General features: G+C 38.2%; 1 protein-coding gene across 1 annotated transcript in view; it reads right to left on the bottom strand.

Moving 5' to 3' along the window:
• GYS2 (glycogen synthase 2) overlaps nucleotides 1-7,401 on the bottom strand; it is a 59,840-nt gene extending 52,439 nt beyond the window's left edge. The window contains exon 1 of the mRNA XM_065886535.1: nucleotides 7,017-7,401. Within this exon, the coding sequence (XP_065742607.1) occupies nucleotides 7,017-7,134 (118 nt within the window). The 5' untranslated portion in view covers nucleotides 7,135-7,401. The remainder of the gene's footprint in view (nucleotides 1-7,016) is intronic.
• Between the last annotated feature and the right edge of the window lie 9,943 nt (nucleotides 7,402-17,344).

The following is a 17,344-nucleotide window of genomic DNA, read 5'->3' as shown; positions in this document are numbered from 1 at the left end:
AACACTGCTGATATTGTTAAAAGCAGAATTCCAAGGCAGTATGGGAGGTGGGCACCAGCCATAAAAAGGAGATATATGTTATAATATATAAATGTAAGTATATATATATATATATATATATAGAGAGAGAGAGAGAGAGAGAGAGAGAGAGAGAGACTCTTCACTATTTTTAAATGGTTAAAAGTCAGCGAATTTAGAAGTCTATGATTTCAGTGTGCATAGCTACTAATCAGACCCTCCTGTCCCAAGACATAGTTACGGAAGCAGGGATCGTCATTACACAGTTAGACATCATTCTCTGAGGCAGCAGGTCTTGGTAGGAAAGAGGTTAAATGCTACTGGTGACGATGGCCACCAAATGTTCGTGTACCTAGCAGTCAGCTGGGTCTGTGGTTCAAATCAAAACAGCCGCAGTCCTGGGCGGTGGGAGGTGATACACTAAGAGCATATCCACAAGCACGCCCCATCCTGATTACATCCACAGCAGCAGCTCTGAATATTTTATACAGGAAGGGCTTAGTCATGGCAATCTGGACGAAAGGGAAGTGGAGAGACAGTACTCATCTTGAACGTATGTGTGTGATAAGCATGGTTCTTACAGAGACTGTGTGTTTCATGTGGTGTGGTTCAGGATGCGTTTGACATGACATGGCCACTGCATATCCACACCAGGCAAGGAAACCCCAACCTCTAATTACAGCGTTGTAGTAACTTTGATCCATGTATTATTTTTCTCTTTCTTCTTCTGCATTTAAAAATAGAAACATGCAATTGCTCAAAGTAAGAGCTAGTGTGAAAATGAATGTCCCCATTTTATGAATAAACTTTATAAGAGATAACAAGAAGGTAACAGAGTGTTAATAGATGCTAAGCACAGATCTAAGTGATTTACAGTTGGTGTTTCTTTTAGTTTTCACAACACTATTAAAGAAGATGCTATTATTACCTTTACTTTTAGATGGGGAAACTGAGACACAGAGAGGCTATGAGATGGATCCAATATTACAAAGGTAATGATGGAGTTGGGATTACAATCCAGGCAGTCTGACTCCAGAGCCCACAAGATTTAGATAGCAGGACTGTAAGTATAATTGTCCCTTGGTACCCCCAGCAGGTTGGTTTGGGGACACCACTCCCCAACCACCACTGTGGATACCAAAATCCAAGGATGCTCAAGTCCCTTATATAAAATGGCATAGTATTTGCATATAACCTATGCCTATCCTCCTATATACTTTAAATCGTCTCTAGGTTACTTATAACACCTAACACAATGTAAATGGAGGTGTAACTAGTTTGCTGGTACGTGGTAAATTCAAGGTTTGCTTTTTGGAACTTTCTGGAATTTTATTTCGACTATTTTTGATGCAGAGTTGGTTGAATCCGCAGATGTGGAACCGTGGATACAGACGGCCGACTGTAACTCTGTTGAACAACATACTGATGAATCTTTGAAAATGGTGGTGGGAGGGGCAGAGGGAGAAAGTGAGCAGTATCACACATCTTTAAGTCTTGGGGAGGGTGGAATCCTTTCTACTCTGCTCTCAAGAAAGGCCATTTGGAAAACAGCACTTAGGGGAAATAGCATTTTTATTTTGGCTCTAAACATTCTGGGTTAATAAAAAGGAACCCAAGGTTAAGGGAACTTTAGAGCAGTGGTTCTCACATCAATCACAGGGACCTTTGGAAATCCGATGAAATCATTCAGTCCTTTTCTCTGACAAAGCACGTACACGTATGAGCACACAATATTCACATACGATTTGGGAAGGTTTGCAAACTCCTGGAAGTTCACTTTCATCAAGGTCTCCACCTTTAGAACTCCTGCCTCAGATTGCAGTAGTGAACTTGATCATAATCAGTTTCTACCACATCTTTTTGACTGTAGTTTTCTGAATTATTCCATGTGCCTTTTGTACCATGTAACCCAGAACTATGGTGTCCAGTTTGAGGAGGGAGCAGGGAGAAATATTATGTCAGGCAATAAGCTGGTGTGGACAAAGAATGTCACCTGCCATTTCAGTAAACAAAGGATGTTTTGTGCATGAAGTCATCAGCCACCGCACCTGCCCCATGGTACACCCTGAGGGGAATTCAGGATGGAGAAAAACAGGATACTGGCCCTAGATAGTTAAGAAGCATATCAAAGGAATGATTTCAATCATTGAAATCAATGATTTCAATGATTTCTGCAAGTCCAGACTCTTGCATCTTTCCAAACATAGAAAATACTTAAAGTCATTAACTTGAGATGTCTGTCTTTGTAATTAGCAGTAACCTTTTGATGTCTGACTACATGTTCATGGTTTTTTTTTGTTTTTTTTTGTTTTTCTTTTTTTAAGCACAAGTTGTTATATATCCTGGCTCTTGCCTTACCTCTTTGGAACAGTCCCTCAGAGTGAACTGAGAGGCTATAGTCCTCAGAAAGTCTGCTGAATAAAACACAGTTCTCAACTTTTAGGTTGTGCAATCTTTTTTTCAGTTGACACTGGCTTGGTGCTAAAACAAATTGTTTTTAGTCAACTTTTAGAGGAAAGCATCCATTTAGTGACGAAATTTCAGAAGTGTTCACATTTCTTAGATTAGCATACGTTATTTTTGACAACATTCATTAAACTCTTTTTAATGACCCTAAATATCCCCAACATGGTCATTGGTCCACAATCTACAATGATTTGGGCAAGTTTGTATAGAAGAAATGATTGTAGCAAAGAAGTTGAAAGTAACGCTTATCTCCAATATTGGGGCAAAACTCTCCATCCTAGACCATGGCACAGTTACTTTCCTGCTAGCCTGTCCTGCAACTAGTAATAGTGCTTTTTGTGGTGTATATATACAATGGAATGCTACTCAACCATGAAAAAAGAATGAAATTTTGTCATTTGCAGCAACATGGATGGACTTGGAAGGCATTATGTTAAGTGAAATTCGTCAGAGAGAGAAAGATAAATCCTGTTTGATATCACTTATGTGTGGAATCTAAAAGATACAGCAAACTAGTGAATAAAACCAAAAAGAAGCAGACTCACAGGCAAAGAGAACAAATTAGTGGTTATCAGTGGGGAGATGGAAGGGGGGAGGAGCAATGTAGGGGTCGGGGGAAAAGTTATTACGGGATTATATGAAATCATGTGTGTGAAAGTTGCAAACTGTAAAGCACTATAGAATTTAAAGAATTTTTCATTCAGTTAAAAAAAATTTTTAAAAACCACATCTGACTCCTTAACACTTTCCATTATCTAGAACTTCAATGGCTTCTCATCCTTCGTGGATTGGAAATGTAACTCCTTAAGGCTCTTAACTCACCATACACTCCACAGTCCAGCCCTTGCTGGTCTCTCTTGTCTCCTCTCATGCTCCACTCCTTTTCCTCATCTGAGTTTCCCTCAGATCATTGAACAGAGTATACTTCCTCACCTCTGCACCTTGGCATGTACAGTTCCCACGCATAGAACTCTGTCCTCTCTTTATCACCACCTCATCTCTACCCAACAGCTATTCATCTTCAGGTGTCAGCTCAAATGTCTTTTCGTCAAAGGTTCTTCCCAAGCCTCCAACTAGGTAAAAACCTCCCCCATCCCCACCAAATTACAGGCAGACCTCAGAGGTAATTGTAGGCTGTGCTCCAGATCACCCCAATAGAGCGAGTATTGCAATAAAGAAAATCATGAATTTTTTGGTTTCCCTGTGCCTATAAAGGGTATGTTTACACTATACCACGATCTGTTAAGAGTGCAATAGCATTTGTCTAAAAAAAATAATGTACATACCTTAATTTAAAAATACCTTATTGCTAAAAACGTCTGCCCATCATCTGAGCCTTCAGCAAGTTGTAATCGTTTTGCAGTAGTAACATCAAAGATCACTGATCACCATAACAATACATTAGTAATGAAAAAGTTTGATATATTGTGAGGATTATTAGACTGTGACACAGAGACACGAAGTTTAATGCAGGGGTGCCACAAACCTTCAGTTTGTAAGAAAAATGCAACATTGGCTAAGTACAATAAAGTGAAACAGTAAAATGAGGTCTGCCTTTACAGTCCTAGAGCACCTTGTTCTCACTCTTACACTCATTATATTTGACTACAATTGCATGTTCAGTGTCCATCTTCCTACAAGTTCATAAATTCTGGAAGATTGGGAATCAATTCTGTATTGTCAAATTCTAAGCCCCTTGTTTTCCAGTGTCTGATACCCAGTAGACACTTGATGAACCTTTACTGAATAAGAGCAATAAATTTCAAGGTTAATGTGAACAAGTAGAAAAGGTTATTTTGACGTCTGAGAATTAACACCCAATAATTTAACTATGACTCTCTTGTTTGTTATATTTTACACATTTCCATTGTTCATGGGCAAAATTCCGCGGTAAGGAATTTTTCTCCCCTAAGAAATCTTTTGTCTTCTTGGTTATGAATACATTTTCTTGTTTCCACAAAACATTGTAAGATGGCTGGAGCATACTATATTCATTTTATCATGAAGAAACTGATATTCAGACAGTTTAAGGGATTTTTTTCTAAGTCTAAGAAAACCCTGACCTTTTTGACTAAAGTCCTGTGTCCTTTCACCTACAGGGCACTTCCTTAGAAACTGGACATTTTAATTTTTAATGCTTGTGTGGTAATAAAAAAGAGAAGTGGACCCGGAGGAGACCTAAATGCTAGTCCCAGCCCTGCCATTTGCTTGATCATTTAATGCCTTGTAGGCATCCTTTTCATCTATGAAGTGGGGGAGTTGGAGTCATGATCTCAGAGATGCCTCCTATCGCTGCTATGAACTGCAGGGAAGTAAAAGTTCAAAGTAAATTTTTTCAAAGAAACTGTAGTGTCAATGTCTTGTCAGGGATGGACACAATAATTGTCCATTTATATAAAAATATGACCATGGGGGCTTTCCTGGTGGCGCAGTGGTTGAGAGTCCACCTGCCGATGCAGGGGACACGGGTTCGTGCCCCGGTCCGGGAAGATCCCACATGCCGTGGAGCGGCTGGGCCTGTGAGCCATGGCCGCTGGGCCTGCACGTCCGGAGCCTGTGCTCCGCAACGGGAGAGGCCACAACAGTGAGAGGCCCGCGTACCGCAAAAAAAAAAAAAAAAAAAAAAAAAAAAAAAATATATATATATATATATATATATATAAAACCATGATAAATATTAAAGGTATGTTGGAAATGATATCAGTTTGGGTAAATCACTCTGTGGGTCCCATCTTGACAAGAAAATTCCCTTCCTCTTGCATGGGAAATGAAAGAAAATAAGTATCGAAGGCAACTTCGAGGTTGAAAAATAAATGTATTCATTCCTTCATGCAAAAGACAAAACCCACTGAGCATTTTCTATGCGCCAGGCACTGTTCTAGGCCCTGAGAGCTGCACGCGTAAAGTCAGGATACAAGATCTGTGGGATAAACAGTTTCACCGATGTGTAGCCAGCACCGGGAGACAATGCCCCAGCAATGTTTGCTAGAAGGAAGGAGAGGGGCTCTGCTCAGGAGAACCCACACAGAGGTCTTCTGAACTGATTCTTGGTGCAAAAGAGTACCCCCCAGTTTTTTCCACCAATAAGCAATATCCTTGAGTTCCTGCTTACTCTGCAGAAAACAACCTCTATTTCAAGTCACAGTCTGGGATTTATATGTAGTAGAGATGGCTCTGTTCCCAGGAGCTTTGGGCATATTTAAGAACCTTGGACTGGAAAACGAACAGTAGGAACAGCTATCGTTATAATACTTCACGCTTCCAAATTAAGGTTTCTGTCTCCTTTCCTTCCTCCTCACTAAACTACAGAGAGGAAGATTGTGATTTGTTCCCTGACATTCATTCCATGCATTTCTAAATAAGAAGAATTCATTTTTAATTTTTAGTTTATGATTTTATGAATTTTATGAATGCATACACATGAGAGCTTTGAGCATAAGGTAAAATTCAGATTCTAAATACAATTTCTCTGATTTTGAGGTTTTGCTGGCTCTGATTAGCTAAAAGGAAGAAGCAATGTATCACATTCATGTTTATTTCAGATCCTTTAGACTACTGCAATAAACATGTCATAAAAAATAAAAACAAAAAAATAAATTTCAAAAAAATGAACATGTAATAGATCACATCACATGTTATCATGTCAGATCCTTTAAATTCCACAAGTTATCACTGCCTTACCCCTCAATCTTTTGGCTTGGTTTTTCATGACCTTGAAGAACTCAACCTTCAGAACGGTTCCTTTTTCTTTACCAATATTCCTTCAGTATTAGTGGTAATAGTCTTGACACTTTTAAACTAGACAATATCAATCCACGAGGAATTGTTTTTTAATAATTTTACAGATACCTTTATCATAAAAATCATTTAGGTCACAGTTGTCTGCCTTGCCATCTCCAATCCAGCGTAAGTGATACTATACCTTATTAGGAAATTGTTTTAGATTTGGCAATTTGATTTCCTTTCTTATTTTATAATTTCTATGTTTATATAGTATTGAAGAAAAAATTACATGCATTCTTCTTAATAAGAGCTCAATATTATGCCTTCTGAACTGGTTCTAAGTTAAAACTTTAACTCCAAGCTAATCTTGAATTATTAGAAATGTTGTTAAATATTTCATATAATCACTAACGGAGTGTGGGGTTAAAGTTTCTAAGTGGTCAGGCACAGTTCTTCCTAAAATAAAGGACAAAAGTGTGCTTTTCTTTGCTGAGAAAAATCATAAGACCAGAAAGGTAAATATGAACTCTATATCCCTGTCTTGTCATAACGCGGATTTCAAATTTTAATTTAAATGCACGTTCTCTGGCCATGACTAATATTTTCAATTTTCTCTTCCCTCCACACATACACCAGTTTAAGGTTTCACGGCCTTTCATTTCAACTTTGTCGAAATAGACAAGGTTACACGTGATCTAAACATACTCCTCACTCACAGGCATTTCATTCTTACTAGAGAGCATTCTGTGAAACCCTAATCTACATTCTTCAGCAATCTGTCAAATAACCACCTCAGGGGCAGTACGAACCTTTATTGGTCACTTCCCAGGCGACTTCAAAGAGCAGTAAATCCTCCACAGGGAGTCCGGCTTCCCACCGGGGAAGCCCACCCAGGGATGTCACAGATAGGGATCGGCCTCGGAGCATTCTTCCTTCAGTTCTCTGGCACTTTTGAATCCCTCTTTCAATGAACTGTAATCCTAGGAGCGGTGCACGTTAGGGACTCAGAGGTTCAGAGCTGGTAGATCACAGGCTTTGGTAGCTTCTCATAGGAATAAACCAGCAGAAAGAAATCTCATGGCCTTCCCAGAGAATTTCCAATGGAAGGCAGAATTCTTGGCTCCTTTTACAGTCTTTCTGGGAAGGTCCAGTGAGGACACTATCTCCGATCAATATCTACCCAAACAACCCAGAGGAATCACAAGTAAAACCCTCCAGTTTGGGGCTTAGGTAAGCATCCCCCAGGATAATGGAATCTTCACAGGCTGATCATGACGTGAGTCCGGACATTTAGCCCTTGTCCTCTTGACCAAACTCCTAGACTCACACAGTCACCAGTACTTATTTCATCACCTCCAAAGTGATCCAGGAGTAGCAGTTCCCCTTATAAATTTTGCAGACCGTTGTACATTACACGTAGAATTGACTGGGGTGTATTTCTAAGCTCTAAATTCCTTTAGATTTCCTAAGTAAGTATTATTTTTTCTCTTGATTCCCATTTCTAGATCACAAAGAAAAATTATTTCTACTTATTTTATTCTGCGTTGACAAATCTAATTTTGATGATAGGCATCGATCTTGGTTCCCCTTTCCTTAATTACTTTTCTTAAAAATTTCCCTATGAAAATGCCAGGATGTCTTTGAGTATAACATACAAAGAATGTAATTTTGACTGACCCATTATCATCAGACCATCATTTTAATGAGGTTGTAGAAATTAATTTTAGTCATATTTGTATAATTACCTCAAATATTATCAAATTGATAAAAAATAATTCAATGGATGTAAAAGTGTTCAAAAATGGGAAGAAAATTGCAAAAGACATTAGGTTCTGAAATATGATCAGGATCTGCCTGTCAATAAATGCTATAAATATATATTTTTTCCCATGTGTTTGTATGTATATAAGCATGTATGTGCTAATTTATTTACACACAGAGCTACACTCTATATTGCTCCTAAGGGGAGTAAAAACATTCACAAACGAATGCTTTGAAACCTCTTACTTTACAGTTTTAACCTACAATCAATATGTTTACATTATTATTCCATATAGCAGCAGAATTGAAATTCACGCAAAATATCCTTCACGTTAGAATTATGAGAAGAATTCTCATAGAACAGTTTGTTACTTGTTAGTACTTTTACTATTTTAATTTTTTACTATTTATTATAACTAATCTTATTTGTTACTTCTTAGTACTAAAACCTAATGAAAGATTCTAACATTTTAGAGTTAGAAAGGTTAGAATCTTTAATTAGGTCTTTAGCCATTTTCTGTACAGGGGGCCTTACCTACTTAAGCATATTTTAATGACTCAAGATAAAGAAAACCATATTTCATTATCTGATATTAATAAATCAATGTGAATCAAGTAGATTAAAAATCTCTTCCATGATTCAGTGATGTATTTGATTCTTATCTTTGTAAATTTAAGTATATAGTTTATTATCCATTCATTCAAGTGGTGGGAAAAAAGTTAAACGGCTAATCAAAAAATTCAAGTACTAGAATAATAAAAATAGGAGCCCAAATTATCGAAAATGACTTTCTGCTTCACAGAATGACTTGCTTGTGTTGACATAAGCCCTGTGAGTCCTGCAAATAAAAATTCCAATAAAACCAAACAGAAGGACATGTTGACAGGAAGTGAGAACAGGGTGACGGGGTTGTGATAGAGCTTGAAGTCTGCAGTGTCTAGTCTCAGCAACCCTGAGAGTGGTTCTTCCAGATTGAACAAGCCCCAGGATAGCTGATCCACATTATCCAAATTACACTGTGAGACTTTATTTATTCACAGTATGTGCCAGGTATCACGTGCTTGGTTGTAAGGTCATCACTTGTGAGGGCAAGTCCAATCTGCCGCTTATCAGCTATGTAACCTCAAGCCAATTGCTTAACTAAGTTTTGATTTTCTTACTAAAGTGAGGATGAGATCATTTGTGTAAGGGACTTAGTATAGTGCCTGGCACTATACTGACCTCTTTAATAACTTCCAGCCTTATTTATAAGACATATAGTGGTCACCTAAAAGCTTCCCCTAAGAGTAGTGGTTACTATTGGAGAGAAGAGGAGTAAAAAGGAAGCTCACTTTTCTTGAACTTTTTTTTTTTTTTTTTTGCGGTACGCAGTCCTCTCACTGTTGTGGCCTCTCCCGTCGCAGAGCACAGGCTCCGGACGCGCAGGCTCAATGGCCATGGCTCACAGGCCCAGCCGCTCCGCGGCATGTGGGATCTTCCCGGACCGGGGCACGAACCCGTGTCCCCTGCATCAGCAGGCGGACTCTCAACCACTGCGCCACCAGGGAAGCCCTTCTTGGCTGATTTTAATCTCTATCTTTTCCCTGTAATAAACCATAACTGTGAGTATAACAAAAAATCAATGAGAGGGCAATTAAGAAAAAAATGAAAATTCATATTTGGTTTCCTTGGTAAATATTCCAGCAGAGGTCACCAGATACATTTAGAAAACCACATATTTGCTTTGCTATTTGACAATCTTCTTGGAGGTCTTTAGGATTTCAAAGGCTTGATTAGCCTGCACCTGCATATCCAGACAGATTCTGTTAACATATATATGGAGCACCTACTGTGTACTACTAATATAGGAGCTGAAGTTATTGTCAATAATCAGTAGACAAGTTGCTGCCCTTGTGTGAACAGATAGACATTAACCATGTAAGCCAATAAACAAATTATATTATTTCCGGGGGGGCAGCTACGTTTCTGAAGAAGAAAAAACACAGTGGTAGAGAATGCTACTTGATAGAAATGGGTGCTTTAGCTGGGGAGGGCAAGAAAGATGACTCTGAGGAAGTATTATTTGAATTGAGACAGAAATAATGAAAAAGAGGCAACACTTGAAGATCTGGGAGAAGAGAGAGAAATGCCTTTAACTCACACAGGAACAGAAAGACCAATGTGCTTAGGGCCCAGAGCAAAACTAATAAGAAGTCTGGAGGGGAGAAAGTCAGAGACAAAAGCAGAGAAGAAATCATAGAAAAGCTGGTTGAGAACTTGCATTTTATCCTGGTTACATTGGAAAGTCATTGAATGGTTTTATGCAGGGTAGTAATGTGATCTTATTTATGCTCTGAAAAGATTTCTCAGTTTGCTCTACGAAAAATGGAATATTGAGAAGGGCAAGAGAGGAGGAATGGAATCTGAGGTTTCGAAGCCTGCCTATCAGTCACAAATTCTAGAATGTAAGACTTTATCCCTTCCATACATAATCTCCGGTTTTCTTCTCAATGCTATTAGAGCAGCAATGAACATGTTATTAACATTTGATCTTTTTCTTCTTAAGGTAAAGAGAATGCCTTTCCCTATATAGTTCATTTCTATGCTCTCACTTGTCCATTGTCTATAGTGTATTATACATGGGTTGTTGTTGTGACTACAGAAACAGGATTAAAATGGAGAATTAAATGCAGTATGTCAGGTACTGTGATCAGAATTCTTGACTTTGTGAAGTTTACATTCTAGCAGGGAAAGTCACTATGAAACAAGTAATTAAAGGACTTTGAGAGTGATGAATTAAATACATGTAATGATAGAATTAACACAACTAGATATAGAGAATGATCTCCCAAGAAAAAGAAATAAGAGGAAATCAGAAAGGAAGAAGTAAAACTGTCACTATTTTCAGATGACATGACATTATATATAGAAAATCCTAAAAACTCCACTAAAAAACTGTTAGAACTAATAAATGAATTCAGTAAAGCTAAAGGATAAAAAAATCAATATAAAGAATAAAATACTAGGAATCAATTTAACCAAGGAGGTAAGAGACATATACACTGAAAACTGTAAGATATTAATGAAAGAAATTGAAGAAGACACAATGGAAAGATAGTCTGTGTTCATGGATTGGAAGAATTAATATTGTTAAAATGTCCATACTATCCAAAGCAATCTACAGATTCAATGTAATCCCTATCAAAACTCTAATGGCATTTTCACAGAAATAGAACAAACAATCCTAAAATTTGAATGGAACAACAAAAGACCCCAAACAGCCAAAGAAATCTTGAGAAAGAGCAAAGCAGGGGGCTCACACATTTTTATTTCAAACTATGTTACAAAGCTGTAGCAATCAAAACGTATGGTATTGGCATAAAAACAGACACATAGATCAATGGAACAGAATAGAGAGCCCAGAAATACATGCATACTGATATGGTCAATTAATTTATGACAAAGGAACCAAGAATATACAATGGGGATAGGACAGTCTTGTTAATGAATTGTGTTGAGAAAACTGGACAACCACATGCAAAAGAATGAAATGAAACCACTCTCTCAGATCATACACAAAAATTAACTCAAAATTGCTTAAAGATTAAACATAAGACCCGAAACCATAAAACTCCTAGAAGAAAACATAGGAAACAAACTTCTTGACATCAGTCTTGGCAAAGTTTTTTTTGGATTTAACAACAAAAGTAAAGCAGCAAAAGCAAAAATAAACAAGTGGGACTACTTCAAACTAAAAAGCTCCTGCAATCTGATTTAAAAATTGGCAAAGGATTGGAATAGACATTTTTCCAAAGAAGACATACAGGTGGGCAACAGGTACATGAAAAGGTATTTAACATCACTAATCATCGGGGAAATGCAAATCAAACCAACCAAAAGATATCACATCACACCTGTTAGAATGGCTATTATCAAAAAGACAAAAAATAACCAATGTTGGTGAGGATGTGGAGAAAAGAGAATCTTTGAACACTAAATTGATGTAGTTACTATGGAAAACAATCCAAAAAATAAAACTATCATATGATTCAGCAATTGCCCTTCTGGGTATTTATCTGAAGGAAATAGAAATGCTAACTGGAAAAGATAACTGTACTTCCACGTTCATTGGAGCATTATTTATAATAGCCAAGTTGTGGAAACAACCTTAGTATCCACCGATGGATGAATAGATAAAGAAAATGCGTTATACATATGCCCAATGGAATATTACTCAATCATGAGAAAGAAGGGATGAGACTAAAGATGATGTGTTTACAGTTTTTGGATATGCATCATATGAACATTTAAGTTCTGAAAATTAAATTATATCTGCTAGACAAAGAGAAGCTAGAACAAGAGAGAAAAATTTAAATAGCTTGAGAGGATCCACTCAGTGAGAAGAGAGGATGCCTTAGAATGAGAAGGAACTAGAGGACTGCATTTCCTACAATTGGTCTTTCCATAGTCTGAGTATCTCACTGTGAATGTGCATGAGGGTTGACACATACATTTTGACCAAGATTTTCCACTTATATGCTGGCTATAAAACCCAACCTCAGTTTTAAAAAAAAAGCGACTCCGATGTAATCTATGCAAGAGATGGTGGCAATTTGCATTAGAGTGATAGCAATGGGATTAGAGAGAAGTGGGTAGTGAGATGTGTTTAAGAGTTGACAAAGAAGATGTGGTACATATATACAATGGAGTATTACTCAGCCATAAAAAAGAATGAAATAATGCCGTTTACAGTAACATGGATAAACCGGGAGATTATCATACTAAGTGAAGTAAGCCAGAGAGAGAGACAAATATCATATGATATGGCTTATATATGGAATCTAAAAACAAAAAAAAAGATACAAATGAACTTATTTACAAAACAGAAAGAGACCCACAGACATAGAAAACAAATTTACCGTTTCCAAAGGCGAAAGTGGGGGGAGGGATAAACTGGGAGTTTGGGATTAATATATACATACTACTATATATAAAATAGATAACCACCAAGGACCTATTGTATTTTATACTTAATATTTTGTAATAATATATAGGGGAAAAGAATCTGGGAAAGAATATATACATATATATATATAACTGAATCACTGTGTTGTATACCAGAAACTAACACAACATTGCAAATCAACTATACTTCAATAAAAATAAATAAATAAATAAATACAATTGGCAAAAAAAAAAAAAGACTTCACAGGACCTGGAGTTGATTGGGAGTGGAGAACTTGAAGTTTATTGGGTGTGGAGAAGAGTAGTTTTGGTACCTAGTTTGGACACCTAGGCAGATGGTCATGCAGTGTACTAAAATCAGAAACATTGGGTGAAAGAATAGATTTACTTGAAAGATTAGGTAATAACTCCAATTTTAGACATGGTGAGTTTGAGATACCAGCCAGATGTCTAGTAGGAGGTTAGATATTCTCCCTACTCAGAACCTCAGAGGAGAGATCTGGGACATAGCTGGTAACTGAGGCCACAGGAATAGTAAGATCCCAGGAAGAGGGAGTGCAGGGTGCAGAAACAGAGCTCCAGAAAATTCAGCTTTTATAGCAGAGGTCACAATACGGTCACCTGAATTTTACTTGGTACATATAGTGCTCAATATTTACAAAAGGTGCAATGATTTCTCAAAAAAGGGAGATTTCATATAAAACTTCGGGTTTCTATTTTCTCCTGAAAAACCTAGATCCTATTTGCATACTTTCACAATAACAATCAGCTGGAGCTGGAGAAATCTGTCTTCTTAACAGTCACCATAGTTACCTTAGTCTCTGCAGGGCTATTTTACTCATTTAGGTTAACTGTAAATGCCTCCCTAAAAACACAGGAACCTTAAGCTTCTGATTTAATTTTCTACTGTGCACATTTGGAGTTGCTGATCGGGAAATGGCCAAAGAAAGAAGTAGTTATTCTAAAATTAACCTTGTAATCTAAGTTGACAATTCCCACCCATGGCATTGATGATAATGAGAAAGATTTTTGACTTTGACCATTGAGATTATTTTAGTGGCAGCGTAAATGGAGTCTTGTTCAGACACCCAGAACTTGTTTTTGGAATAGAGATTTTGTTTTGCTGTGCTCTCTTCCCTGGCTTTATTTTAAAAAGAGTAGCTTTAGGGCTTCCCTGGTGGCGCAGTGGTTGAGAGTCCACCTGCCGATTCAGGGGACACGTGTTCGTGCCCCGGTCCGGGAAGATCCCATATGCCACGGAGCGGCTGGGCCCGTGAGCCACGGCCGCTGAGCCTGCGCGTCCGGAGCCTGTGCTCCGCAACGGGAGGGGCCACAAGAGTGAGAGGCCCGCGTACCGCAAAAAAAATAACAAAAAATGTAGCTTTAGCCCCTGTGGATGAAGAGCTGAAAGAATGGGATTTGGGGGGAAAGAGAAGGCAGAGAGATGATATCTCTCTGGGAAGAGAGTAAGTCACTCTGAGAAGTTCAATCAAATTTTATGATGCTTTTGTCAATGTATACCCCTCCTCCTTTTTCCCATTAAAACTTCAATAGAATCAATATGACCACTTTTTAAAAACGTTATCAGTTAAAATAATAATCAGGGTCCAGAGCAAAGGTGTGTGGAGTTGAGAACAAAATCTGCCAAGAGCAGAAGCCAAAGCCTGATGATACTGTGTGTTCACCAGACTGCTGGAGAGGTAGCAGAGTGAAATTGTTTCAGAAAAGCGCTTTGGAGTCGGGCTAGTCTCAGTTAGAGCTGAACTACGCACTAGCCTGTGACATGGGGGCGATAGTACTGACCCATGAGGTTGTTGCGAGGATTAGTTAAGAGAGTGAATGTACGTCCCTGGTACAGTGTCTGCCAAATCCTGCTTTGCCTCAAACTCCAGGAATTGCAATCAGGATGCATGAAGTTGACCCATGGCAGGCCAGCTCGAGCTACGAAGCCGCCTCTGCCCTGGTCTCCACTCAGGAAACCATTGGCTCGTTGCCACTGAGACTCCCTTTTCTCTGAGCTCTACTTGGATGAAGGGACAGTGGTGTGGAGGTTAGAAATCTCAAGTTACAGGCTTACTTTTCTGACATTCTCCACCAAAATCAGGATGTAAAATGTGGCCAAATCTTTTTACACAGTGATTTTATACTAAATATATATATATATATGTATATTTATATACATATATATATATATATATGCAGACACTTATAAAATACAAATATATGACAAGGAGAACAAGTTACATATGTGATGTTAAACTAATTTTCTTCCAAAACAGTGTTATGAAAATAGTCGATGTAGTAATATTTGTTTCTTTGTTGAATAAAATGACATTTGTTGGGCTTCCCTGGTGGCGCAGTGGTTGGGAGTCCGCCTGCCGATGCAGGGGACATGGGTTCGTGCCCTGGTCCGGGAAGATCCCATATGCTGTAGAGCGGCTGGGCCCGTGAGCCATGGCCACTGAGCCTGCACATCCGGAGCCTGTGCTCCGCAATGGGAGAGGCCACAGCAGTGACAGGTCCGCATACCGCAAAAAAAAAAAAAAAAAAAAATTATATTAGTATGGCCGTTGTACTAAAGTGATTTCTGCCAGGGGGAGTGGCTGTCGGTAATTGCCTATTTTACCTTCTAAGTCAATGCTCTGGGTAGTTAGGTGAACCAGGGAATCAGTCCTATCCAGCCTTGACCGTTGAGATTATTTTAGTGGCAGCATAAATGGAGTCTTGCTCAGACACCCAGAACTTGTTTTTGGAATAGAGATTTTGTTTTGCTGTGCTCTCTTCCCTGGCTTTATTTTAAAGAGTAGCTTTAAGGCTTCCCTGGTGGGCTTCCCATACTTCCTCTGGGGCAAATAATTCCTTCTCTGGAGTCAATACAGCATACAGAAATTGGACCTGGTAAAATAAAACTCTATGAGAAATACTGCTCACCTAGTTTCCTTACTCTGGATAGCAGAAGCTTAAGTGCGATTCAGGCAGCATTCACCTGGGTGAGATATTTAATGCATATCAGTTTCTGGAGGATTTCATTATTTAGGATTTTATGAAGACATAGGGTTAGGTAAGCGTGAATGAATTCACATTATGCCATTTGTAACAGGAACAATGTTTAAACACTTAAGTGTAATCTATGCAGCAAAATGCAAATGAAAATTCCGATGCTAACTTCTAGTTTCTTCTTTGCAAGGAGCTGCTGAAAGCTTTTAGCTAGATGTGCATGAGAGCAAAGTCTTCCTTCTCATCATTTCTGAATCTTTTTGAGATGCCCAGGGTTTCTTGAAGCTTTCCCTAATACTTCCTAGCAATCTGTCTGTTTCATGTCACTCCCTACTAGAAATCACTATCTCGTGTCAGGGTCCGTAGTAATACTTCCAAATTTTTCATTCTGCATCTGGAAATGTTCATAGTTTAACCCTTGGGTCCTATCACTTTTTTTTCTCTTAACTATATCTCAAAGGAGTCTATTTCTCTCCTCTGCCTCTGCCACCACCATGGTCCAGGTCGCCCTCAGCTGTAACCCTTTAACTGCCGTAGCCTCCTTACTCCTCCTAACTAGACTCCCCACATTTCCTTAGCTCTCCTTCCTGCCACAGACACAAATAGTCCATTTTCCATGCAGCAGTTAGAGTGAGCATTTAAATATAAAACTATGACCATATTACTGTCATACTTTAAATATCTGATTCCATTGCACTTGGATAAATCCACCACCACCAAAACAGTCAAAACAAAAGCATCAATTCATTTGGATTCTGCTTGGAATTCAAGTAATTTTATATCGGGAAGGATGTATATCTTTATGATATTGTTTTCCCACCCAGAAATTAAAATCTCTGTATATAAATGCTTTTGTTAGTACATTTCATAATATATAAAATTATTTTATTACGATTTATCATTAGTAGTTTTGTAATTTTCTTCATGTAAGATTTTACTTCATTTTACTTTAATTTATTCAAGGTATTTTAAATCCTTTATCAATAGTGTGATATGTGAAATGAGATAAGTTTTCCATTTCAAGTTTAAATTTCTTCTAGTATAAAGGAAAGTGGTTAATGTTTACGGTTCTCTTGTTTCTGCCATATTACATTGTCCATGGATGTGCCTTTGACTCAGTGAGAGCCCATAGGATGCAATGAGATATTTTCTGGAGTTTCTAGGAAAGCAGTAGGTAGTTTTCTACTAGACCTGAGTATGAGAGGATGTGAGACTGGAGTTTTACCACCACACAGAACCTGAAAATCAAATAAATATACTAAGGAGAGAAAAGTTAGAGAGCTGGAGAAAACCTTTTTTTTTTTTTTTTTTTTTTTTTTCAGTACACGGGCCTCTCACTGTTGTGGCCTCTCCCGTTGCAGAGCACAGGCTCTGGACACGCAGGCTCAGCGGCCATGGCTCACGAGCCTAGCCACTCCATGGCATGTGGGATCT

Source organism: Phocoena phocoena, chromosome 11, assembly GCF_963924675.1.
Source record: "Phocoena phocoena chromosome 11, mPhoPho1.1, whole genome shotgun sequence".
NCBI lineage: Eukaryota > Metazoa > Chordata > Mammalia > Artiodactyla > Phocoenidae > Phocoena > Phocoena phocoena.
The sequence above is the reverse complement of the archived record's forward strand: the minus strand, read 5'-3'. Positions and strand labels throughout refer to the sequence as shown.